At 42.2% G+C, this 22,421-nt stretch overlaps 1 protein-coding gene across 4 annotated transcripts in view; it reads left to right on the top strand.

The window, feature by feature from the left end:
• The first annotated feature begins 1,352 nt into the window (after positions 1–1,352).
• Positions 1,353–22,421, top strand: part of NUP153 (nucleoporin 153) — a 64,306-nt gene continuing 43,237 nt past the window's right edge. For 2 of the 4 annotated variants that reach the window (XM_038391435.2, XM_038391432.2), the window contains exon 1: positions 1,548–1,697. In XM_038391435.2, the coding sequence (XP_038247363.1) occupies positions 1,587–1,697 (111 nt within the window). In that variant the 5' untranslated portion in view covers positions 1,548–1,586. Of the gene's footprint in view, positions 1,698–22,421 lie in introns of all 4 variants that reach the window. The other 2 variants (XM_038391426.2, XM_038391427.2) reach the window with 2 other exon arrangements.

Below are 22,421 nucleotides of genomic sequence, written 5' to 3'. Positions count from 1 at the left end.
CTCTATAAACCTGTCTGGAAGGGCATTTTTATATTTTACCGCATATTTGACATAGATTTATAAATATGAGCCAGATCATCATCTGGATAAATCAGGTTTCAGAAGGGTAGCTATGTTAGTCTGTATCAGCAAATACAATGAGGAGTCCTTGTGGTATCTTGGAGATTAACAAATTTATTTGGGCATAAGCTTTTGTGGGCTATAACCCACTTCATCACAAGTATTGAGTGAAAAATACAGTAGGCAGGTATAAATATACAGTACATGAAAAGATAGGAGTTGCCTTATCAAGTGGGGGGTCAGTGCTAACAAGGCCAATTCAATCAGGGTGGATGTGGCCCATTCCCAATTGTTGACAAGAAGGTTTGAGTATCAACAGAGGCAAAATTACTTTTTGTAGTGACCCAGCCCCTCCCAGTCTTTATTCAGGTCTAATTTGATGGTGTCAAGTTTGCAAATGAATTTCAGTTCTGCAGTTTCTCGCTGAAGTCTGTTTTTGAATTTTTTTCTTGAAAAATGGCCACTTTTAAGTCTGTTATTGAGTGTCTAGGGAGACTGAAGTGAACTTCATTGGCTCCTTTTAAGCAGCTGAGATTTGGCCATTTTGGGTGTGTTTGTTTTAATTAACGCTTATTTAACTTTAGCGACTAAATTTTTGCTAGACGTGTTGTTGGTCTGACTTCACCTAGAAATACTTCTGATGCTTGTGTGTTGCTTACCAAACATCTATACAGGACGTGTCTCTACTGGCACATCATGTGCTTCTCGCTCTTCCCTGCACCACAACATAACAACTCTGTCCCTCCAATTGCACTGCGGGCTTTCATAACAGCCGACCAGAATCTGGCCTTAAGGACCAAAGCAGTTATGGATCCAGTGGTAGATGTTACTTTTCTTTACCACATTTTCTGATTATATTGATTCAAATCTTTTTGATCGCTGCAGAGGGGAAATCGTCCCCCAGCATATGTGCTGGTATAACGTGACTGCACACAGCAACATTGCCAACCGGAAGCCTCCAAAATTATGTTGAGCGCTAAATAAACCATGCACTAGCCTTAAAAAAAAAAAAAAAAAACCCACACGATCTAAAGAGTAATAAGGGTGGAGTTCTGCTAAATGCAAACTGCGATTGGAGCTGGGGAAAAAAACATCCCTGGCCCTAACCTGGCTCGGTCCCTACCTGCCCTTCCCCCATCGCCAGCGCCTGCCGCTTCTCGAAACTACACTTCCCATGAGCGTTTGAGGTGGGGAGCACTAGCTTCTGGGTAAGACGCAGCAGGATGACGCATCCCGTTGTGCGCGAGTTAGTGACGCGACCTGCCCGGGCGGGCGCTGTGTGGTTGGTCGGGCCGAGGGGAGGGGTGCACGGAGTCGGCCGCGGCGCGGGCGGGACGGAGCCGGCAGCAGGCGCGTGAGGCCCCGGAGTCCGCGAGACAGGCCTTGCGGCGCGTGGCGGGGCATCTCCATAGTGACAGTGACAGCACAGAGGGGAAGGAGGGAGCGCGCGGCGCGGCCAGGCCGCGGGGGGGAAGGGGAGCGCGTGGGGACCGGGCCCGCTCTGCGCTGGGGGGCCGGATCCCAGCATGGCCTCGGGCGGGGGAGGCGGCGGCGGCGGCGGCGGCACTGGAGGGGGGAAGATCCGGACCCGGCGGTACCATCTGGGCGCCTCGAAGCCCTACCCGAGAAACAAGCAGGTGAGAGGCCGGGGATGGGCCGCGCCGCTCTGCCAGGCCGGGGGCTCTCACTCATGGCGGGCCGGGGGCCCGCGGGGTCTGGGAGCCGCCGGGGCGGGCGGAGGATCCCTGGTCTGTCCAGGCCCCGCGGGCTGGGGACTCACGTGGAGCCCGGGGGCGGCGAGGCCGCGTGGGGGATCGGGCTGCTGGGGGCGTGTGAGGAGCCGCGGCCCGGGGTGGGGGACAAGGGAAGCTGGGGGGTTCCTGCGGGGCTGGGGGTGCGTGTGGGAGAGGCTTTCCCAGGGGCTGGGGTCGGTATGCATGTGTGGGGGTTTCCTCTCGGGCAGCGGGGAGGGGTTTGGGATTTCCCTCTGGGAGCGCGCGGGGGGCGGGGGAGTTAGGGATTTCCTGCCTTTTTTTTTTTTTTTTTTTTGGTGAAGCGGGGAGGGGTCAAGAGAGGGAAGAGGAAACGTGTTTAGCACTTGGTACCATGTGTGAATTAACCCCGTCTCAGTTTGCCTCAGACAGCTTTGATGGGGCGGGAAGGGGAAAATAAAAGCATTGGAAGGAAAAATCTGGAGAGCGTTTCCTGTCACACAGACGCGCATAGGGTGCAGATTTTCCCAGGATGTAAACTTTACTCTGCCCATCCTGTCATATCTCTGGGCCTTTGGCGTGGTGTAGATCCACTCTTGATACAGTCTTTTTCTATAATGCCCAATTTACTGGTTGCTTTCCAACTCAGATTGCTAAAATATATTTATCAGCAGGAATAATTTGGGTTCAATTTTGGGCAAACATTATAAACAATCAGGATAAACCTCTAGAACAGGAGTTCTCAAAGTGGGGTTAGAGAGTTGCAAGGTTATTACATGGGGGGTCACAAGCTGGTAGCCTCCACCCTAAACCCCGCTTCACCTCCAGCGTTTATAATGGTGTTAAATATATTAAAAAGTGTTTTTAATTTATAAGGGGGGAGTTGCACTCGGAGGCTTGCTATGTGAAAGGGGTCACCAGTACAAAACTTTGAGAACCACTGCTCTAGAGTGGCATTATCTTAAATAGGTGTTAGTTAGAATACAGTGAATTTTGAGATTTGAATGTCTTTAAGATCAAACCAACCAAATCTTTAATTCTTATTTACAAGTTTCAAAACATCTTACAAACCACTTTACAAGAGCAGTGTGAAGTTAGTTGTCCTTGTAGTAATTCAGTAGGCTAATAGTTCATAATCTTCAGCCCCTCACATACATTTTTTTGGTACTGTCATTCTGTGCATATCGGTTGCTAGCACATTGGGGATGCTAATACAGTATAAGTAATAACAATATTAAAAAAAGTTTTGTTTTTTTAAATCTTGCTGAAATGGTAGATAAATAACAAAATAACTTGTTTATATATTACAGCACTTGATACTGCAGGGCATTTATAGATAAAAATCCAGAAATTAGGTGGGATGGCTGGTGGACAGGCAAATAGATCCTTCATTATTACTGTGTGTGTTTCTAGGAGTTTTAGGGTGCTCATATACCTATGTACTGTACAAATCTCATCTGTGTGGGTATATATGTATGCATACATTTAGGAATGTGTTTATGTAAATGTTGAACTAGGTTAATACATTATTTAATGAGTAATTTGACAATCCAGGCAATTCAGTTATGTTCTGTTTGTATATAAAATGAGGGTCTATCATACATAAATCTTATCACATACTGCTTCTCAGAATACTAGGAAGGAATTGTACAATTGTGTAACACTGTTCTGCATCTGTCCCTGAAGCTCTAGGACAAGGGTTCTTAAACTGGGGGCCGGGACCCCTGAGAGGGTCACAAGATTATCACATAGGGTGTCATGAACTGTCAGCCTCCACCCCAAACCCTGCTTCACCTTCAGCATTTATAATAGTGTTAATTAAAAACACTTTTTTATATATCTTATATGGGAGGTCGCACGCAGTGGCTTGCTATGTGAATGGGGTCACCAGTACAAAAGTTTGAGAACCACTGCTCTAGGAGATAGTGGTTTAATGACAGCTAAACAGTAAAAATCAGTTTCTTTGTCTCTAAGTGTAGTATTGAAACATTTGTGTAAAAACTAAAGTAGTACTGAAATAGCAAGTAATGAATGTGTTGATCACTGCTAGTTGAGGAGACACTTTGAAGGAGATGTGTGGAAAGGTTTACCATAGTAATTATGGGCCCAATCCTCTAGTTTAAATGCACTAGTTGTGTTGTCTTTGTATATTCCCAATGGGTTCATTTGGATAAGTGCTGAAGTAAGCATGTGTTTGGGAATATTTGCAGGATCAGGGCCTAAGAATAGATACTTGAATGTACTGGTCAAATTTACAGATGTAACTTGGTGTAATAAGAAAATTGCTTTCTTTATTATAATGCTTTAAAACTAAATTTTTCAGGCAAAAATTATAAAGCCTGAGAGCACAATTATTTGTTTTCCCCCCTTGGGTAAGTCAATTTTTACTGGCTTTTTAAAGCCTGCCACCAACCTGTATGTTCATGTTAAGATTCAGACTAATGGTTTTAATCTTGGGGATATGTCATCTGTACTTTTAAGGATTTGTCTACCTTTTTGTGCACTGGTGTAAAAAGTGACTTGAACTGGCTTACCTGTGTTTGAAACCTGGTTAAGCTGCACCAGGGTAGTATATCTTCACAAGGGGTTTGCACAAGTGCAACTTCATTGATGGAGCTGTAGTATTGCAACCCCCTCCAAAGTCCTGGTCATGCAAATTGCTTTGAGCATGTGGAACCCCACTGAAGTTGTTGAGGCTTGATACCTGGGTCTGCGCGTGCAAAGCAATTCCTCTTTCAGGCCTAATCCTGCATGTACCAGTGCTTTAAATCTTTTTTTTTTTTTTCTCACATGCACATGAACAATCCCTCATTCTAAACTGTTGGTTGTTTTGCTTCTGAGTGACATGAAATACAAGAGCCAAAAGAAATACAAAATTGTCATATATCTGAACTACCTGCCCTGCTCTATGAGGAACATCTTCTGATTGTCTGCTGCTGAATCATCCTAGGAAGAAAAAGTCTCATGATTAGGCATAACTTTTAGAATTTTGCAATCAACAGTATAATTTGGTGATATTCTGTAAATGAGTCAAATATTTTTTAGTTTAAGAATAATAATGTTCATTTGAGTATTTTGTGTGTCTGTCTCTACAAACTTAGTTCAGTAGTAGGCTGGTGTAAGAAACTGAACACTAACAGTTTTAAAAGTTTGTCTTCTTTCAAGAATTGGGCTGTAGTTCATTTCAGCTCATGTTTTATCTCTGGTACCATCTATACGTAGGTGGCAACCATGTTATCAAGAACAGTGCTTAACTATGGTTTTTATTAGCAGATATTAACACAGTTTCCACCATTAGCATAAAAATGACTCCTAATCCACAGGGGCCTATCTACACTGAGAATTTTTAGCAGTTGTCTCATTTTTAGTCTAGCAGTTGCGCCAGTAAAGCTGGAAGTGCTAATGTAGAGTTGGTACAGGCATTTTTACCAATTTTCATCTATCTTAACGCATTTTAAATATAGCTTAGCATAGTTTTCTGAAACAATTTATAGCAGGGTTCATTAGTGTATGTTGACCAGGGAACTCATATTAGCATGTAGTTCCATCACAAATGTAGACAAGACTAGGTTCATAACATCCTTATTGGTATATACTTCAGTTCTGTCTCGAGGCTTAGGTTCTTTCGTTCCCATGGAAGAATAAAGTTTGTAATGGAGAAAAGTCCTTTCTGAAGCAGAGAAATAATGTTTACATCCTGCTGTTGTATCTTATCCTAGGTAGTTTATCTATGAATTTAGAGCATGAGAGTCTCTCAGAGTAAGACATGCCTACGTTTTTTTGTCTATATTACTGTTTCTGAAAGTGGTCCATGGACCACTGCTGACTTATGGAAAACTGACAGATCATGTGGTGCAGGCTCTTTTATTTTTCCAGCTACTGTGTCACGTGAAAGATAGCTAAAAATTGATTGAATTGTTCAGAATCTATTTCTGATATTGTATTTAATGCATAAATATTGTGAAAGGGAGGTATTCTGCACAGTGACTGAGGAGAAAAAGTGGTCCCCAGTATAATCTTTCTGTTAATACATGATCTGCTATGAAATGTTGAGAATCCCTGGTCTGTACTATATTTTGTATAATATACCTCTGTGGTCACTAGTGCTGTAGAAGTAATAATTATGCTGGGTATTCCAAAATGCTACTTTGCAGAAACCCTTTCTTGTAGTCAAATTTTTAATTTTGACTCATTAGAATAGAACCTTAAGAATATTCCTCAGTTTGTCCACTCTTTCTGTATTTAGTTTCAAAACTGATTCTTTCCAAGAATAGCCACAAAAAATTTGGACAACTTTCATGCATTGCCATCGGATATATCTCAATCTGTCCCATTGTCTGGGCATTCATCAGATTGAGTGAATGGTTTATTTCTTTATGACACTTCAAATATCTGCCATTTCTTCTTTATCCCACTGTCAAAACATTTACTGAAGGCTTGTGCACACAAAGTTGCACTGATTTAATCTAAAATGGGAATTTAAACCAATATTGTTAAACAGGTAAAAACCCCTGTTTGGACGCTCTTATTTTGGTTTTAGAGCAGTCCTTTCTGCTTCAGTTTAAGACTGTTGAACGGATTTAAGATAAACTAAAATGAAAGCACAGGGTATCACTCCACTTTAATTAAACTGGTTTAAAAATGATTTAAAGGGTGGACTGTGGTGGAAAGTTATACTCATAGCTGCTGAGCTGTAAACGTAAACCAGTATAACTCCAGGTGTGGATATTTTTGTTCGGGGGAAAAAGTGTGTCCCCCAAGGTTTATTTAACTTTGTAAGTGATGTAAGTTTTTATTCTGGAGTAAATGTTCACACGGGAAGTTATATCAATTTTACTATATCTGTTTAACTATACCAGTATAATTATAACTGGTAAAACTTCCATGTGTAGACAAGCCCTAAGTTAAACCAGTGCAACTTTCCTCTGTAGACAGGGCCTAACACTTCAGTATTCTCTAAACTTTATCTCTCATTTCCCTACTTCTCCTACTTACAATGCTGCTGTCAATTGGTATAGCTATAGTTAAAATATTTGTGGTAAACTTGGTATACTGTGGCTTGCATTTTTAACAAGTGTTAGCTAATGTGTGTTAAAATCCTAGTGTAGACAAGGCAGTTGTAGTTTTAACACAGGTTAGTTGGTTGAAGTAAACCCTAGAGTCAGCCAAGCAGTGAATTGTTTGTGGTCAGTCTGGACTGGACTTGAACTAGTGACCTGGGAGTGAAAGGCTCTGTATCCCATTATCAGTCCCCTAAGTCATCCAGTCCACCGAGACTGTAAATAGTGGTTGAATTCTGCTTAGACTCTGTGTGTGGGGGGGAGGGGGGAAGAATTAGAAGTAGTAAAAGATGTTCGCTTCTCCCTCCACCCTTAAATAAAAAGGTCAATATTTTTACTTGCAGTTTGAAAAGGAGATAAGCTGATGGGTTGGTAGCAGTAAGAGTTATAGAATACTGTAGACTATTTCTTATGAATAAACACTCCAAAATATTTGGATAAAGCACAATTTGAACTTTTCCCTACATAAAATTTGTGGTTCCTTTGAGACAAATATTAGCTCCATGTTCTTTAAAAATTATTTGCAAGCTGTTGGTTTCTTTAGTGAATCTCTCTTCAGTTTGGCTTGTGCAAATTATTTGGTGGAGGCTGTCGTGCTAACATTAAGATTAGAATAATAGAATATCAGAGTTGGAATGGACCTCAGGAGGTCATCTAGTCCAACCCCCGGCTTAAAGCAGGACCATTCCCCAACTAAATCATCCCAGCCAGGGCTTTGTCAAGCCTGACCTTAAAAACCTCTAGGGAAGGAGATTCCACCACCTCCCTAGGTAACTCATTCCAGTGCTTCACCACTCTCATAGTGAAATTTTTTTTCTAATATCCAATCTAACCCTCCACCACTGCAACTTGAGACCATTACTCCTTGTTCTGTCATCTGCTACCACTGAGAACAGTTTAGATCCATCCTCTTTGGAACCCCCTTTCAGGTAGTTGAAAGCAGCTATCAAATCCTCCCTCATTCTTCTCTTCCGCAGACTAAACAATCCCAGTTCCCTCAGCCTCTCCTCATAAGTCATGTGCTCCAGCCCCCTAATCATTTTCGTTGCCCTCTGCTGGACTCTTTCCAATTTTTCCACATCCTTCTTGTAGTTTGGGGCCCAAAACTGGACACAGTACTCCAGATGAGGCCTCACCAATGCTGAATAGAGGGGAACGATCACGTCCCTCGATATGCTGGCAATGCTCCTACTTATACAGCCCAAAATGCTGTTAGCCTTTTTGGCAACAAGGGAACGCTATTGACTCATATCCAGCTTCTCGTCCACTGTACCCCTTAGGTCCTTTTCTGCGGAACTGCTGCCTAGCCCCTTGGTCCCTAGTCTGTAACAATGCATGGGATTCTTCTGTGCTAGGTGCAGGACTCTGCACTTGTCCTTGAACCTTATCAGATTTCTTTTGGTCCAATCCTCTAATTTGTCTAGGTCCCTCTGTATCCTATCCCTACCCTCCAGCGTATCTGCCACTCCTCCAAGTTTAGTGTCATCTGCAAACTTGCTTAGGGTGCAGTCCATGCCATCCTCCAGATCATTAATGAAGATACTGAACAAAACCGACCCTTGGGACACTCCACTTGATACTGGCTGCCAACTAGACATGGAGCCATTGATCACTATCCGTTGAGCCTGATGATCTAGCCAGCTTTCTATCCACCTTATAGTCCATTCATCCAGCCCATACTACTTTAACTGGCTGGCAAGAATACTGTGGGAGACTGTATCAAAAGCTTTGCTAAAGTCAAGGAATAACATGTCCACTGCTTTCCCCTCATCCACAGAGCCAGTTATCTCATCGTAGAAGGCAATAAGGTTAGTCAGACATGACTTGCCCTTGGTGAATCCATGCTGACTGTTCCTGATCACTTTTCTCTCCTCAAAGTGCTTAAAAATTGATTCCTTGAGGACCTGCTCCAGGATTTTTTCCAGGGACTGAGGTGAGGCTGACTGGCCTGTAGTTCCCCGGATCCTCCTCCTTCCCTTTTTTAAAGATGGGCACTACATTAGCCTTTTTCCAGTCATCCGTGACCTTCCCCGCTCGCCATGATTTTTCAAAGATAATGGCCAATGGCTCTGCAATCACATCCACCAACTCCGTTAGCACCCTCGGAGCAGTGCATCCGGCCCCAAGGACTTGTGCTCATCCAGCTTTTCTAAATAGTCCTGAACAGCTTCTTTCTCCACAGAGGGCTGGTCCCCTCCTCCCAATACAGTGCTGTACAGTGCAGTAGTCTGGGAGCTGAACTTGTTCGTGAAGGCAGAGGCAAAAAATGCATTGAGTACATTAACTTTTTCCACATATGTCACTGGGTTGCCTCCCCCTTTCAGTAAGGGGCCCACTCTTTCCCTGACCACCTTCTTGTTGCTAACATACCTATAGAAACCCTTCTTGTTACTCTTAACATCCTTTGCTAGCTGCAACTCCAGTTGTGATTTGGCCTTCCTGATTTCACTCCTGCATGCCTGAGCAATATTTTATACTTCTCCCTGGTCATTTGTCCAGTCTTCCACTTCTTGTAAGCTTTTTTGTGTTTAAGATCAGCAAGGATTTCACTGGTCGCCTGCCATATTTACTGTTCTTTCTACAGATTGGGATGGTTTGTTCCTGCAACCTCAATAAGGATTCTTTAAAATACAGCCAGCTCTCCTGGACTCCTTTCCTCCTCATTTTATTCTCCCAGGGGATCCTGCCCATCAGTTCCCTGAGGGAGTTAGTCTGCTTTTCCAAAGTCCAGGGTCCTTATTCTGCTATTCTCCTTTCTTCCTTTTGTCAGGATCCTGAACTCGACCATCTCATGGTCACTGTTTCCCAGGTTCCCATCCACTTTCGCTTCCCCTACTAATTCTTCCCTGTTTGTGAGCAGCAGGTGGAGAAGAGCTCTGCCCCTAGTTGGTTCCTCCAGCACTTGCACCAGGAAACTATCCCCTACACTTTCCAAAATTTTCCTGGATTGTCTGTGTATTGTTCTCCCAGCAGATATCGGGGTGATTGAAGTCCCCCATGAGAACCAGGGCCTGTGAACTAGTAACTTCTGTTAGTTGCATGAAGAAAGCCTCGTCCACCTCATCCCCCTTGTTGCTCACACTTCTAAATTTAATCCAGAGACTCTCAGGTTTTTCTTCAGTTTCATATTGGAGCTCTGAGCAGTCATACTGCTCTCTTACATACAATGCAACTCTCCCACCTTTTCTGCCCTGCCTGTCCTTCCTGAACAGTTTATATCCATCCATGATAGTACTCCAGTCATGTGAGTTATTCCACCAAGTCTCTGTTGTTCCAATCACATCATAATGCCTTGACTGTGCCAGGACTTCCAGTTCTCCCTGCTTGTTTCCCAGGTTTCTTTCATTTGTGTATAGGCTCTTAAGATAAATCGTTGCTCATCCTGCTTTCTCAGTATGAGGCAGGAGTTCTCCCCTCTTGCGCGCTCCTGCTCGTGCTTCCTCCTGGTATCCCACTTACCTCAGGGCTTTGGTCTCCTTCCCCCAGTGAACCTAGTTTAAAGCCCTCCTCACTAGGTTAGCCAGCCTGCTTGCAAAGATGCTCTTCCCTCTCTTCATTAGGTGGAGCCCATCTCTGCCTAGCACTCCTTCTTCTTGGAACACCATCCCATGGTCAAACAATCCAAAGTCTTCTCTCCGACATCATCTGTGTAGCCATTCGTTGACTTCCACGATTCAACGGTCTCTACCTGGGCCTTTTCCTTCCACAGGGAGGATGGATGAGAACACCACTTGTGCCTCAAACTCCTTTATCCTTCTTCCCAGAGCCATGTCGTCTGCAGTGATCCGCTCAAGGTCCTTATACAAATTAACAAATTCCATTCATTTTTTTTTTACTGCAGCTATTGCTATGGAGTTGTAGACTGGTCTACATTGTCTTAAAAAATTTAAATCAAGTGAATTGAATTTAGTGCAGATCTCTAATATAGCTGTACTTAAACTGATTTAACTCTCACTTTATTTTATCTTAATTTGGTTAGTAAGGGTCAAACAAGTTTAAGTATATCTGTATTAATGAGTTGCACTGTATTAACGAGATCGGTTTTTAATAGACTTAATTAAACTGGTGCAACTTTTCTAATGTAGGCAAGTCCTGATTGCCTTCTTGTAGTGCATTAATTGACATGACTACCATCTGTGTGGAAAATTTAGGAAATAAAGGAGCAGTGTCCTGAATCTTCACAGTATATGATGCTACTTATGGCTTTCAGCATGTTCACCTCAGGTTAATTAAAATTTAAAAAAAAAACCTGCTAATGAAATCTTAAAATTACAGATATAAATGCACACAAGTAGGGAAATGGGTATTAACATTAATGACGTTAACTTGCCCACATTCAATATATATTTTTGATTTGCACTTTGTAACCTTAACATTGCCTTAATATATATAATATTAAATTGATGTTTCTTGTGTTTTGTTTTTTGAGAGAGACAAAATGCTTTTGACTGATCGTGTTTGAATTGAAATAGTTCCAATCTGGAACTATCTTGATGTTCACATCTCACTGAAATGAATAGAACAGGAGAGATGTTATTACCATCTTTGCTGCTATTTGGCTGCAGACATCTTCCATATAGGTTAGAAACATATTGGGGCACCTTAGTCTTTGCCAGTGAAAAAGAAAATTGGGACTGGTCTGCATTAGACAAGCTATACCCACATGTTGAAATCCATTGTATAGATTCACTTAAACAGTTTTCAATCTTACATCTGTTTAGCTTAAGTCAATTTGTTTAGTTACACCAGTGTTTAGTTACATCAGTGCAATTTTTATAATGTAGAGCAGTTCTTTATGTTTTTAACAGAAGATTAGAATGTACAAAACACTACAGAATGAATCAGAAATTATAGACAACCATGATGAAACTGCAGAATCTGCCATTTTTGCAACCACTGGTTTATCTTGTCACTGATGTTCCATCTGTCTTCAGAGGACCTTGTTGTGTGCTTCAGTGGGATACTTACAGTCTCCCTTAAGCACATTGTCCAAGTGGCAATCCTTGTGTTTATCAAACTGGTCAGAGAACACATAGCACATTGGAAAAAATATAGATTTAAAAACTCGTGAGCCCTGACTAAAGTAACTACAACTTCCACTGTTGCTACCCAAAAGTGAATTTTGGGTCCTAACTCTTCTGTTGTAGACAAAGCCCCTGTATGATGCTTAAAAGTTGATAGCGCTTTGTTGAGCCATGCTAAAAATCATAGATGGCCATTGAGCATAAGAAGTGATTTTTCAATTATTTACCTTACTTTAATATTTCCCATTTCATCACCCAAACTTAACAAGATGCTACTTCTAAATAAGGGCTCTCTATACATGCAAAGTTTCAAACTCAAGTATAGTCTACATTAGGATTTTACATGGGTATAGCTATGTCTCTCTTGTGTGAAAATACACCCTTGAGAGATGTAGCTTTGCCAACCTAATCGCTGGTATAGACAGTGCTAGGTTGATGGAAGAATTCTTCTTGTGCTAATGGGAGAATCCTTCACATTGGTGTAGGTAGTATCTACAGTAAAACGCTACAGAGTTTGTGTCTAACTCAAAAACTGCGTCTTCGCTAATAGGGAGGCCTCGTGAACAAGATGAGATGAATACATAACAGGATTGGCACGTTCAGTGTTTGAATCACAATAGCACCATCATATATCAGCTCAGTCTATAATAAGGAAGGGAGGTAAAGACAGTACAGCATTGATTCTTGAAGAGTTTGTCTTATACAGATTCTGTTAAATCATATGGCTAGAGAGTAAACAAAACCAATCCAACTGCTGACGTCACTTGTAAGCAATGAGTAATTTTCCTAGTGTAGATCCTGCTACAATGCTGAAGACACTTGGGAAGTTCTGGGCAGCTAGATGACACAGTCAGTGTTTAAAATGAAAAGGAGGACTTGTGGCACCTTAGAGACTAACAAATTTATTAGAGCATAAGCTTTTGTGAGCTACAGCTCACTTCATCGGATGCATTTGGTGGAAAAAACAGAGGAGAGATTTATATACACACACACGTTCTCTGTGTGTGTGTGTATATAAATCTCTCCTCTGTTTTTTCCACCAAATGCATCCGATGAAGTGAGCTGTAGCTCACGAAAGCTTATGCTCTAATAAATTTGTTAGTCTCTAAGGTGCCACAAGTACTCCTTTTCTTTTTGCGAATACAGACTAACACGGCTGCTACTCTGAAACCAGTGTTTAAAATGTTAGTTCATATTAATGCTCTCAGCTGGTATTGCTGCAACAGTGGTAATGAAAGAATAAAAATCATAAGTCTTGGGTGGGCATAGAGTTCTTTTACGTTATGTATGCATAATGGTGATAGAACCCACTCTTTGCTAATATTGTTGATGTGCATTCTAAACAGAGCTTAGAAAAAAACAAATTGGGACCTGCCTACAAAATTAACCACATTTAAACATGATTGTGTTTAAGCCATATTATAGCACTATTTTTTCTTTCTTGCATGGACAGATAACATGTTGAACTAAGTTTTAATCCTGGTTGATATTCTTATGTACACGTGTGCTTAATTGTCTTAGAGAATGTTACTAAAGTACATTTCCTATCAATGCAGTCACAAAAAATCCAGGAAATCACGAGTTAGGCTACACCCGGAGCAGCTTCAGTTCATGTAATTTATTGCTCTAGTCTCACAAGTCCCAAACCTTCAAAGACTCTAACAAAGAAATTCCTGCTGATGCCAACTGGCATTGGCACAGTTGGGGTTCCCTAGTAGACAAGGCTCTAGTGGCTTTGATTGGCTTTACTGCTATGTTAATTAAAGCCGCCAGAGCCTTGTCTATGCTTGAGCTCCCACTGTTGCTAACATGGTTCAGCTGAACGAGTAATAACATTAATAGGAAATTGTTTTGTAAACAAAGCGATAGATTCTTTACTTCGACAACAAACTTTCACTTTCCACATATAACTACCCAGAAAGCACACATCCAGTTTCTCCAAATCTCAAAGAAATGCAAAGGTTTAATTATGACCTCAGCAAGACAGTAAGATAAGCATACGTTGCTTCACTGTGAAAGTGTATAATGAGTTTTTACTACCTTAAAAATTCAAGGTCCTAGTTAACGTTTGTATATGAAAGTTGTGGGCATGGGGGAAAATGACAAGGATTTTTATGGAGGCAATGGCAGCAAGTGATGGATTGGGAAGTTTTGGGTTGGAGGGTAAAGAATTAGTCAAGGTAGCAGAGGTGCTTGGAGTTTGGGGGCAGGGAATGATGGGGGTAGTATGTAAGGAGCGCTGGGGTACAACATGAGAAGAGGGCAGGGTTTGGCTATGTTTCCTTGTTTTCTCCATCCGACAGATACTCCTGCTGGAATTCTGTGCCACTGCACAATGCAGAATTTTATTTTTTCATGCAGAATTTGTGACAGCCAGAGCCCCAGCTGCCCACACCGGATAGTGGGAGCCCCAATCACTCATTCTCCAGTTTATCTGGATTTTTGTTTATCCAATCTGGCACCGATCCCAATTAGATCAGTACTAATAAGACCACTGTACTTTTATACAGCATATTTTTATATAATGACTTTGTTTAAATGAAATATTTAATTTCACTGAAACAGAAGATAACTATCAACAAAGATACATCAAGTTCAGTATTAATATGCCAAGCAAGGAATCTATTTGTCAAAAAAACATTTCCTGAATCTTTTATGTTGTCTGTATTGTTACAGATATACTTGCTGATAGGTATTTTGAAATAAATTACCAAGTAATTGAAACTGGCATGATTATATTGTGTTATTTTGACAAACAAAGTATGCAGAATTTTAAAATATTGTGTGCAGAATTTTTAATTTTTTGGTGCAGAATTCCCCCAGGAGTAAAGAGATGTGCAAAGTCTCAGTGCAGAGTGACTTACTTCCTCAACAAACTTTATCAGATGTGGTGGGTGGAGAAAGCAATAACATTCTAGTGCTTCCCTGGTTTCTTCATTTCCTGTACTTGCATCTTCATCAACATGGTTGCTCTCTCCTTACGTGCTAGAATCTCACTACCTCATACTCTGCAAACCCTGATCCCCCTGTATGTTAACACAATCTCGCTGCAATTTTCCCTATCATCTGATAGCCCCGATGGCTACCGTGGCTCAGAGCAGTCTACATAATATGATGATAAAAGTGTTGGTATGTAGTCTACGCTAATAACTTGTCACTTCTTCGAGTGCTGATCGTTTTAGGCATTCACTATGAATGCTCTGTTTACCTGTGACCAGAAACTCTTCATTAGCAGCGTCTGTTGGTTTGCACCTTGCATCTCCTCATGCTTTCAAATGAGGGCAGAAGGGGCAGCGCAGACTGACCACCTCTCCAGAACTTTGTGTCTCTTCTTCTCTTCTTCATTCTCCTACCTAGAATCTGTAAATATTGTAAACAATATTTTAGCTGAGATAGTTTAGTCTAGTTTTACTGCTAATTAGTGGAGAATTGAGGGTCCTCCTCTATTATCTCCCCTTTGTCTTGTTTACCTATTATGCCCAAGGTACCATGCTTTAAGCCTTGGCTGGTCTGACCCTGGGTCTTCCTGGTGAGCGACCTGCATGACAGGTGCCTGTATTGCCTTGGGGAGGTTCACATGCCCTTGAGGTGTGGCATCTCTTGCTCTTTCCCTCCATGTACAAGGTAGTCTCATGAGCTCAGGCTCTGAAAACACTTCATGTAGCTCTCCATGAGACCCTGCTTGTATCCTGAACCCTCCTGCTTCCCTTCAACCTGTTTGGCGTCACTAGGCAGCGTTCCTCTGCCATCTGGTACCAGTGGTTCAAAGTCCTTCACCAAGCACAGGGGCTCCATGAGGCAGACGCAGGAGAAGGACAAGGGCAAACACAAGAAGAGGGACAAGTCCCCACATAAATCTTTGAAAAACAGGTCTGCCTCACCTCTTTCTCTAGCACCACCTAAGACTTTGCACCCCGGAACAGGTGCACTCAGAGCTTGTACTAAAAAGGCAGTGTTGGTGGTACTGGGAGCTTCCAGTTCCCCAGTGCCACATATTGAAGGACATTAACAATGCCTATGCCTCATAAAGTCAGAAGGGATTCCCCCCCCCCCCTCCATTTCAGTGGTGCCAGCCACTTACAGATCCTCCTCCTTCAAGACAGCACCAATGGTCTAGACAAAGCCAAAGACATCAATCAGCTCAAGGCCCTGTGATCTTCTGGAAGACTTAGCTATATATGCAGACTCGACAACTCTGATTTTCTCTGAATTGATCCTGCTCCAGGAGGTCTCCCCATCGACTCTCCATTCATTCACCAATACTGTGAACCAGCTGGAGAAAGAGATCAGCCTGATCCTCTACTTCCTGCTTGTCCTTGCTCCTGATTGGTGGGAACCATCCCACTACGCCACCAGCCCCACCACTGGAACATGAAGAATCCTGTTCATCAAATAAAAATGAGCTTGTACTGACTGAAGCTCCAGATACCCAGCAAAGAGCCATCAACCCAGACTGCTTCCAAATGCACTCGCTTGCCCTCATGTCCTCCCCAACAGCATTTGTTGTCCTGGGACTAATGGTACTCTTGATGTGGACCCCCACAACTATTCCTAAACCCCATCCTATATCTCTGTTGAGGTCCCTGGGAACCATACTTCCAGGCACCTGAATATGAGGACCCTATGTTCTGCACCCAGTAGTGGTTACCACCACTAGTCACCGAGGGAGCAGCTGATGGAGAGGGAGCAGCTAGATCCACCAGTGAAACCTTGTCCTCTCCACATGAGGTGCTATCACCAGCGTCTCCATTACCCCCAGATTATTTTAAACAGTACCAGGATCACCTTAGGAGAATCACAGAAGCTCTCCAAATCCACTAGAGGAGTTCCAGGATCCAGCCGACTTACTTTTGCACATCCTCCAGGCTATGTCTCCGTTTTAAATGGCAGTCCAGATTGGCAAGGCCATCATGGAACCTGCCAGATTTATCATGCACATTACTGCAACCTGTGCCCCAAAGAGGGCTGAGAAATGCTACTTTGCTCCCCCCAAAAGTGTGAAATTTCTGTTTTCCCACCCTACCTTCAATTCCTTGGTGGTCCAAGCAGTTACAAAAAGAAGCCAGCTACCTCAGCCCAAATCCACTTCACTGAATAAAATTTCCAAAGGACTTGACCTCTTTGGAAGAAAGATGTTTTTGTCAGCTTAGTTTAGCATGCTGAATAGCAAACTACCAACTTCAGTGTCTAAGTATAACTTCTTGAATTATAGGAAGCTCCTTCAGGAAAACAGACCTTAGTTCCAGGCCATCCTGGATGAGAGAAAACTAGTGTCAAGATCTTGTCTCCAGGTGTCCCTTGATGCAGTGTCACAATCCATAATCATGAAATGGACATCATGGCTGCTGGCCTTGGCGTTCCTCAGGGATGTCCAAACCACCCTTGAGGGCTTTCCCTTTGAAGGTCACAATCTCATTAGGGACAAAACAAGTGACTGCATATCCTCTGCTTTCTGAGTTCTTTGGCATAGTGTAGAAAATACTCCAGGTCTCCTTTCTGCCTTGACATCAACCACCATCTTCCAACAGAAGATGTGTGAACCCCTAAAGCAATGACAGAGGATCCAGCTTTGTAGGCACCCTGCATCACAATCCTCCAGTTTACAGTTTCAGCTGCTTCTTGTGTTGCAGCACCTGAGGATTGACAGCCAGTCTCCACAATGTCTGCTGCTGTCCCCTTCAGAGACCACCTGGTTCATTTCCTTCTGATGTGGCACACTATTACAATGGACAAATAGGTCCCGGACATGTCAAATGGTTAGAGGGTTTGGGCATTCCTCTTGTTCTGGAGTATCTTTTCTTGCAAAAGACGTGTGGCTTGTCTGTCAGGTCCCAGTGGGTACATGTGGCAGCTCTCCCCACCCAGTGGGGAAGACTACTCAGTCTTTACTCATCCTACTACTGCAAAGTTCCTGAAGCATATCATAAGGACATTCAAATTGCAAAACCGGTCCCTGCCTAGGATCTGAGCCTCATCCTCTCTTCTCTCATGAGATGACCATTTGAACTCTTGGCTTTCTGTTCCTTTCTGCACCTTCCTTGATTGTTGGTTCTTGATACCAGTTACCTCTGCTAAAAGGGTTGGGGAGCTTGGGTTCCTTATAGCGGACCTGCCTTATACAGTTTTTCACTAGAACTAGTTTTCTTTGTGACTACATCCAAAGTTCATACCTAAAATACCTTCTGAATTTCACCTTAACTAGACTGTTCACCTTCCAAAAACCTGAGCATGCAGGGGACGTGACTCCATTCCTTGGACTTGTGTATGTCTCTGGCCTTCTACCTGCACAGAATGGCACCTTTTTGGAAGTCCCCAAGGTTTGTTTGACACTGTTGCTGAAACAGTGAAGGAAAAGGCTGTCCCTTCCCAAAGGGTCTCCAAGTGGATTTCCTCCTGCATCGTTCTGTGCTATGATCGTATAAAAGTCCATCTTCCTTAAACTGTCAGGGTCCATTCCGTGAGAGTCCAAGTGCTGTCAGTATCCTCGTTACAGGGAATCCTGCTCTCGGAGATATGCAGAGCAGCTACTTGGGGCTTTGTATTCACCTTCACCAGGCACTAAGCTCTGGTCCAAGATTTGGCTGTGAAATGCTTCCTTTAGCACAGCAATCCTGCACTCTGTGATATAATAAACTTCCTTGTGCCCTCCTCCTTAATGACCACTGCTTGGGAGTCACCCTCAGTGAATACCCATAGGGACTAGCACTTGAAGAAGAAAGGAAGATTACTTACCTTATGGTAACTAGAGTTACTTGAGATGTGTGGTCCCTTTGAATATTCAGGACTGCCTTCCTTTGCTCAGGTCCTTTTGGGATCCATGTTAAAATGACAACTGGAGAGGCAGTTGGTTTGCACTGCCATTTATGCCCTCAGTTGAAAGCACAAGGAGGCGCAAGTGCAGACCAATGGATGCTGCTGTTGAAGAGTTTCTGGTCCCCGATGTGAGTGTGAATGCACTCTGTACAGTGATTACATATTTTGTACTCCAGTTACTATAAGATAAGTAACCTTTCTTTCTCCATTCCTAGGGTTAGATGATACATTGGTAAAAATGTATATGTCCTGTCTATGTTATAGTTTATATCATTGTTACTACATGTGTTAGACTGATTCTACTGATAAATTGTGGGGCCTAATTTTTCTAGCCTAAATAAGGCATTTCTGTCCATATACATTAAACAAAGCAAACAATCCCCTCCCCCCAACACACACACACACATTCGGGTTATGCAATCACGTTTAAACAATTTTTTAGAAGGTTACCGTAGGATAGGTCATCTATCACTTCATCATATATGAGTGTGCATCATGTGTGGCTAAGTCCTTTATAGATTAAAAAAAAAAAGAAAAAAGCACAAGAGAATTGTCCTTACTAGTGTCTCACATTTTTATTTTTATGCTTAATTTATTTGAAATCTTACTTTGCACAGTAACGTAGCCCCACTTTCACTGTTCTTAAGTATGACGCAGCTAATTGTTCAGACGTCTAATTGAGGACTTTAAATTCTGATAGTCATTCATTTGCGAAGTATTTTGGCCAAAGGTGTTAAGTTATGATTCTGTTTTATCTTGGGGGTTTTTAGCAACGCAAATTGTCACAAACGGATCACTTCAGTGGTCCATTCTCTGCACTGTCTCCCCATTGAATAGAGAAGTTATCTGTCCTAAATTTCAAAGCTCTTCATGGGAGTGGTGCTATCTTGCCTTTCCCTGAGAGATTGTCTTTTCTCTGATGACCTTGCACGATAGCTACGTTCCACTGGAAGAATAAAACCGTTGACCAATAGGTGGAAGTTTGTAAATGTGGAGAGAGAACTTTTATGGGAGCTGGACTTTGGCAATGGAATTCCCATAAGAAGTGATGATATTCACAGACCTCACCACTTTTAGAATTAATTGTGAATCATATTTCTTCGTCATTCTCTCTCCACATATAATATAGTGAGGGAGAGCAAAATCAGACAGCTCTTCCACTGAACTCACAAGTAAACATTTAAAAAGTTAATTGAACTATTTTTTTATTTTTTTATTTTTTTTTTTACAGACTGGGAAGGAAGGGAGGGGAGAGGGTTGTTCCTATTTTTAAATACTATGTAAGCGTTCAGATAATATGGTAAAGGGCCCATATAAGCACATAATCAATCTGAGATGGATTGGAAAAAGTATTTCTGATGATTTTCTATTCAGTACATGTCAAAGTATTTGTCAGGAGTGTTGTACTCTACTTTGCCATCCTGCTGTCTTGCCAGTTTTTAAATAAAAGTTCTAATTTTAGTCTGAAACAGTTTTTCTTTATATGAATAGAACCAATATCATCGGTTTTGAGCTGGCTTTCCATTATTACAGTTCTAAATTATGTTTTTGTTCTATTGTAGATGTATTTTACATTATGTAAATATAGAAGTCTTGATGCAAACAAATACAGTTAGCTAAATCTCCAGTCTCTTTTATTAGGGTTGCCAGGGATTCCTCTCAATTTTTCCTTGCATTTTAGCGTAGTGCCCATAATAGTGGTTAAGGTGCATATTAGTATTTTTAAATTTATATTTTTCTTTTTTTCTTTTCAGTGTTGTAATTGATGGCTATCTCAAAGTGTTATACCTAGCATGTGCTCTGATAGAATTGATCAATGATAGGCACAACATATTACTAAGGCTTGCATGCAGCCTGTAGTCTCACATTTTCCAGTCTTATGTGGTTTTATGAAATGTTTACACTATATCCTATAGGATATAAACATAGAATATATTTACCTAGACAAAGACCCTCAATATTGGGGGAGCAGGGCAGAAACAGGCTTTAACCAACTGGTAACCTGAATTCCTTAGAACCAGGAATGTCTGGGTATGACTTCTCTTGTAGCGTATACAATGTGGATTGTTGGTAATGATAGGCTGGGTGTTCGCTTTGCAGATTTGCAAGCAGTACTAAAATGTAGAACATTGCAGTATCTTCTCTGAGATGTTTGGATCTAGTAAACTAGCTAGATATTTTTTAAAGCGTTTCCAGGTCTCAGTTCAAATAATGAAAGAAAAACAAGCTGGTATCAAGAGACACAATCCTTCATTCAGGATTTTAGAAACAAAATTTTGGAAGTATTCCAGTTGCCCTAAATGAAGCAAATGTTCCAAAGGCTTATGTAATTGGTGGCATGCCAGTAACATGTTGTTCAGAGCAAAATACCGATATTAAATCAGAAACTTACCAATGCTTCATTTAATATTAATAATAATAATAATTAATAAAAAGGCCAAATATGCTGTTCTGTCATACTTTACTCCTGGGGGAATTCTGTACCCAAAATTAAAAATTCTGCGCACAATATTTTAAAATTCTGTATATTTTATTTGTCAAAATAACACAATATAATCATGCCAGTTTTAATCACTTGGTAATTTATTTCAAAATGCGTGTCTTCAAGTATGTCTGTAACAATACAGACAACAAAAAAGATTCAGGAAATGTTTTTTTGATAAATTCCTTATTAGGCATGTTAATATAGAACTTTGAGTAATAATTCATTTAAACTACAATACAGAAACGTATTTCCCACATCCCTCAAAAGCAGCCCAAAGGCTTGTGGAAGTCAGGGTAATGGAGAGCTGAGGGTCAGGGAAGTAATTGCTTGGGAGGAGTCTGGGAGTAAACTTGGCAGGTTGTTGGGTGTACGTGTGAGAAGTATGGTACAGGGTTTTTTTGGGTGGGGGGGAGGGAAGGATTGTTAGAGAGTTGGGGAGCCTCACCCATGCAGAACCTGGCTGACCCCTAGCCTCTGCCATTCAGACAGACACATCTGCCCCTGTCCCCATGTGTCCCTGAATCCCTCCTCCCCGTCCCCATGTGTTCCTGCATCCCATTCAGCCAGGCATATTGGCACATGTCCCCATTTGTCCCTGCACCCCCACTCCCCATTCAGCTAAGCATAGCTGCCCCTGTCCCCATATATCCCTGCACCCCCACTCAATCATCCCCACTCCCTCTATCCCTGTGTGGCCCTGTACCCCCACCCCATTCAACCCTGGCTCAATGTTGTCACCCTATTAGCTGCTGTTCCCCCACCACAATCTGCCCCCCACTAGTCCTTCTAAACTCCCATCTGTGTGACCCCCTAGCAGCTCCTTGTGTGCCTCTCTAACCTCCTCCCCCCTTCCATCCAGTGCATCCTTAAAGGCCCCGTACGCAGGGCTCTGTGAAGAAGGTAGCCTCTGCGCTCTCCCCCCCCTCCCCCCCCCAGCTGGCTGCTCCAGCCCATGGACCAGCTGCCTCTTTTCTAATGCCACATCAGCCCCTGGTGAGCGAAAGATGTAGTTGCAATTTCCCTTCATCTCCCCATCAGAATCAATTATTCTGCAGGGAAGGGGTGGGGCAATTAATTCTGTGCTTGCATGGTGGTGTAGAATTTCTCTAGGAGTAATACTTCAAGATCGCTTTGTTACTTAGGCATAGCAATATGCAGTTTCATTTTGAGATTCATGCATTCTAAGAAATTAGAGTAAATTCTGACAAGAAAAAGGAAAATCCTGAGAACTTGGCTGGATGTGAACATTTACAGCCTGATAAAGATG

The sequence above is a fragment of the Dermochelys coriacea genome, chromosome 2 (assembly GCF_009764565.3).
Source record: "Dermochelys coriacea isolate rDerCor1 chromosome 2, rDerCor1.pri.v4, whole genome shotgun sequence".
Taxonomy (NCBI): Eukaryota; Metazoa; Chordata; order Testudines; family Dermochelyidae; genus Dermochelys; species Dermochelys coriacea.
The sequence above is the reverse complement of the archived record's forward strand: the minus strand, read 5'-3'. Positions and strand labels throughout refer to the sequence as shown.